Consider the following 3,831-nt stretch of genomic DNA (forward strand, 5'->3'; position numbering starts at 1 on the left):
AACGATTCTAAATGCGTGAAGTGTATCGTCATTTTGTTATGTGTATCAAGAGATATATCTGAAGTGAATTACTGGTGATAACGAGAAAAGAGAAAGAGCAGAAAAAAAAATACGAAGGACTTTTGTCATGTATCGCAGGCGGCTTATAATCATCTTAGCCGGCATAAGCTGGCCGAGATCCTGATAGCCATCGCAGCGACCAGGATCCGGGACCATTCAACAAAGAAAGGATGCCAGGGGGGCGTAGGGGCCTAGTAGCCCCCCAAAACACGTTCTTGGAGAATATCATACGACGCAGTAGCAGTCAACGTAAGTTTTTGTTTTTCCTTATTAAAATATGTAAAATAGATAAATCTCGATAAGTATATAAAAAAAGATAAAGCGTTTTAGGTATCTAATATGGTACCTAATATTTTTAGTGAAAATTTAAAAACAACAATTTTTCAAGCTATAAATGATTGATGAATAAAAGATTTTCGTACACTGAAAAAACGAGAACAAATAATAAAACGGTTTTCAGTTAAATTTAATGAAATTTTAACTTGGAATTTAATAACAAAGAGATATGATGTTAAAAATTAGAAGATTGGAATAATTATGATAGCTTCCCTCAAAATTATCTCTGTGAATTTTTATCACAACCTCAAATTAATTAATAATCCTTCAAATCATTAGAATTATCACTCTTACATACATATTCATTTAAGATAAAGAGGGAAATTAATTATTCATTATATACGAATTAATATTCTCTAATTCTAATACTAATTCTGCATTATTAAGCGAGTATTTAAAATGATTTCGCTAATGTTGCGCAAATTTTATGTAATATTATTTCATATATTATCGCGATGTAGATTTAAGCATTATAAATAAACTTTTTGACAATTACGGAAGAATTAAAACGAATAAATCGTTTAATTTGATATCGATTTGCTTAATTAGGATGTCTTGAATTTCCGGAATCTGCAGGAATTTACTATATTCATACATTCGAAAGTGGCAACAGCAGTTAAGTTAGAAAATGAAGGTGAATCTATTCAATTATATTTTCATTAATATTTTAACTTATTAGCTATTTGATTCCAAAGAAGAATGCACAAAATATCACGTACACATTTCAAGTTCTAATTACATTAGTAAGCTCTAGCGGCTAAAGTTTTGAAACTTATGTTAGCAGGTAAAATTTTGAAACTTATGTTAGATTTGATTAAAAGTTTAACACAATTAGCAAAATTATACAGCTTGTGGTGTTGATTTTATTCCTCTTCTTTTCAACAAACAAGTGTTAATAACACATAAAAAATTATAATATAATCCGAAATGTATTGGGTTGTCCGGAAAGTTCGTGCCGATTTTTGATAGGTGGCGTAAGGACAGGTCTGAATATCTATAAATATATTTCAATCAGGACGATTGAAAATGACATGCGTACATATCGTAAAAGACGGTACGTCAGACATACTTGGAAAAAAATTTGGTTGCGATACGTTAATTTTTGTCAGTTTTATACGCCTTTGAATATGGAAGAAAACAAAGTGCATTTTAGGCATTTAATTCTTTTCTTTGTGGGAAAGGCAAAAATGCCACACAAGCGGCAAACAAGATATGCGCTGTTTATGGCGAAGGTGCTATAGCTGAAAGAACTGTGCGGAAGTTATTTGCTAAGTTTCAAGCTGGTAATTGCAATCTTGAAGATCAAGAACGCTCGAGTAGGCCCTCCATCACAGATGAAGATTAGATTAAAACACTGATCGAGAATAACCCACACTATAAATTAGCAGACACGTAAATTAGTAGAAATGTTGAATATGTCAAAATCCACCATCCACGAGCATTTTGTGAAGCTTGGCTACATAAATCGTTTTGATGTATGGGTTTTCTACGATTTAACGGAGAAAAATCTGATGGATCATATTTCCATTTGCAACTCACTTTATAAACGCAACGAGGAGACCATTTTTGAAGCAAGTAGTGACGGGGGATGAAAAATGGATCATTTACAATAATGTTGAGCGAAAAAGATCTTGGGGAAAGCGGAATACATCATCTTTAGTCATTCCAAAACCCGATCTTCATTCAAAGAAGGTCATGCTCTGTGTCTGGTGGGATTGGAAAGGGATTTTGTATTATGAGCTTTTACCAAATAACGAGACGATAAATTCAGAGAAATATTGTTTCCAATTAGACGAATTGAAGACAGCAATTGAACAAAAATGTTCAGAAATAGCGAATCGAAAGGGCGTTGTGTTTCATCAGGACAATGCGCGGCCTCTTGTGTCTTTGATAATTCAACAAAAATTGTTGGAGTTCGGTTGAGATGTTCTACTCCATCCACCATATTCACCAGACCTCGCGCCCTCTGATTTCCACCTATTTCGATCATTACAAAATTCCTTTAATGGAAAAAGCTTCAATTCTTTAGTCGAGGTAAAAAATCACTTAGAAAAGTTTTTCGCTGAAAAACCTGAAAGATTCTGGAAGGACAGAATTTTCAAGTTGTCTGAAAAATGGAGAAAGGTTGTAGAACAAAATGACATCTATATAATTTAATAAATGTATAAAAATTTAAATCTTCTGCGTTTCAATTTTTCTTCAAAATCGGCACGAACTTTCTGGACAACCCAATATATACTCTAAAAATAATACTTATACAATAATACTTATACAATAATTTTATATTTCTGGTTTATATATCATCATAATATTTAATAAACATACAGCAAAATTAAGTTCTTATGTCGATCCAAAGTTATATATGATAAGAAGATTATACAGAATATATTTTAATCCCAAATTGCATTAGATGATTAATTATAAAGCGGTTTAAATATATTACGTAAAGTTACTGACATTTATATATTAAGATAATTATGGTAGAATATTATGGTATTACGAGTAAAGAGAAAAAGAGAAGTTTATTTGTTATCCATTGTACGACTGAAATATGCGAAATTTTTATTCTAGTTATTGTTGGCGTTTGTCATGTTTATGCGGAGTAAGACTTTTTACTCGAGAAAGACTTTTTTATGAAGACCACGGAGTCTCTTAAATTTCCTTCGACATGGAAGATGTTCTAGAAATCCTCTGCCTTTCTTCTTAAAGATAATAAATCCTATTTACCTTCGAGTGCTGTACGCACCATATAAGATTGTCAGTTTCTCTTCTTTTTGTATTTTCGCGTTACACGTTGCGTGACGACGCTCCGAGAAAAAAACGATGTAAATTTATTCAGACTTTTTTCTGAAAACTATTTTGCATGACGTAAAATGTCATAAAAAACGAAAATCAGCTTATAAAGTCATCATTTTCAACTATCAGCTTTTCGTAATAATTATTCAACGTTCGAAAGATTTATATTTGAAATTAGTATCATTCATGATGACTATAATATTGAGAATGATAAAAATATTTTTTAATGATATAATAGCCATAATTTCTTTATATTATGTATCAGTTAATGTTTATCAATAGATATCTTTCAACATTATAAAATTATAATAAACAATGGATGCAGAAAGGATCTATTATTAAATAAAAGAATCTATCATCTATTTCGTTTGATCAAGAAATTCTTCGTAGTTCGATTTTACATGACAGCTTATACCAAATAGATAAAACAGGAAAGAAGAACTATACAAGGTGTACTTTATATCTTTATACCGGAAGCAGAGACATCAAGCGTGCATCTTTATAAGTTACAACTACACCGTTACAGAGACCACATAAAGCCACTGATGCAGTGGATCACGCTACATAATAATGTAATGATAGAGGAAATTATTAGCGACAATATATATATATATATATATATATATATATATATATATA

General features: G+C 31.0%; 1 protein-coding gene across 2 annotated transcripts in view; it reads left to right on the forward strand.

The window, feature by feature from the left end:
• Window positions 1–230: 230 nt before the first annotated feature.
• Window positions 231–3,831, forward strand: part of LOC105618771 (potassium voltage-gated channel protein eag) — a 71,008-nt gene continuing 67,407 nt past the window's right edge. For both annotated transcript variants that reach the window (XM_012200302.1, XM_012200303.1), the window contains exon 1: window positions 231–309. In XM_012200302.1, coding sequence (XP_012055692.1) covers window positions 231–309 — 79 coding nt within the window. The remainder of the gene's footprint in view (window positions 310–3,831) is intronic.

Source organism: Atta cephalotes, assembly GCF_000143395.1.
Source record: "Atta cephalotes unplaced genomic scaffold scaffold00018, whole genome shotgun sequence".
NCBI classification, from domain to species: Eukaryota; Metazoa; Arthropoda; class Insecta; order Hymenoptera; family Formicidae; genus Atta; species Atta cephalotes.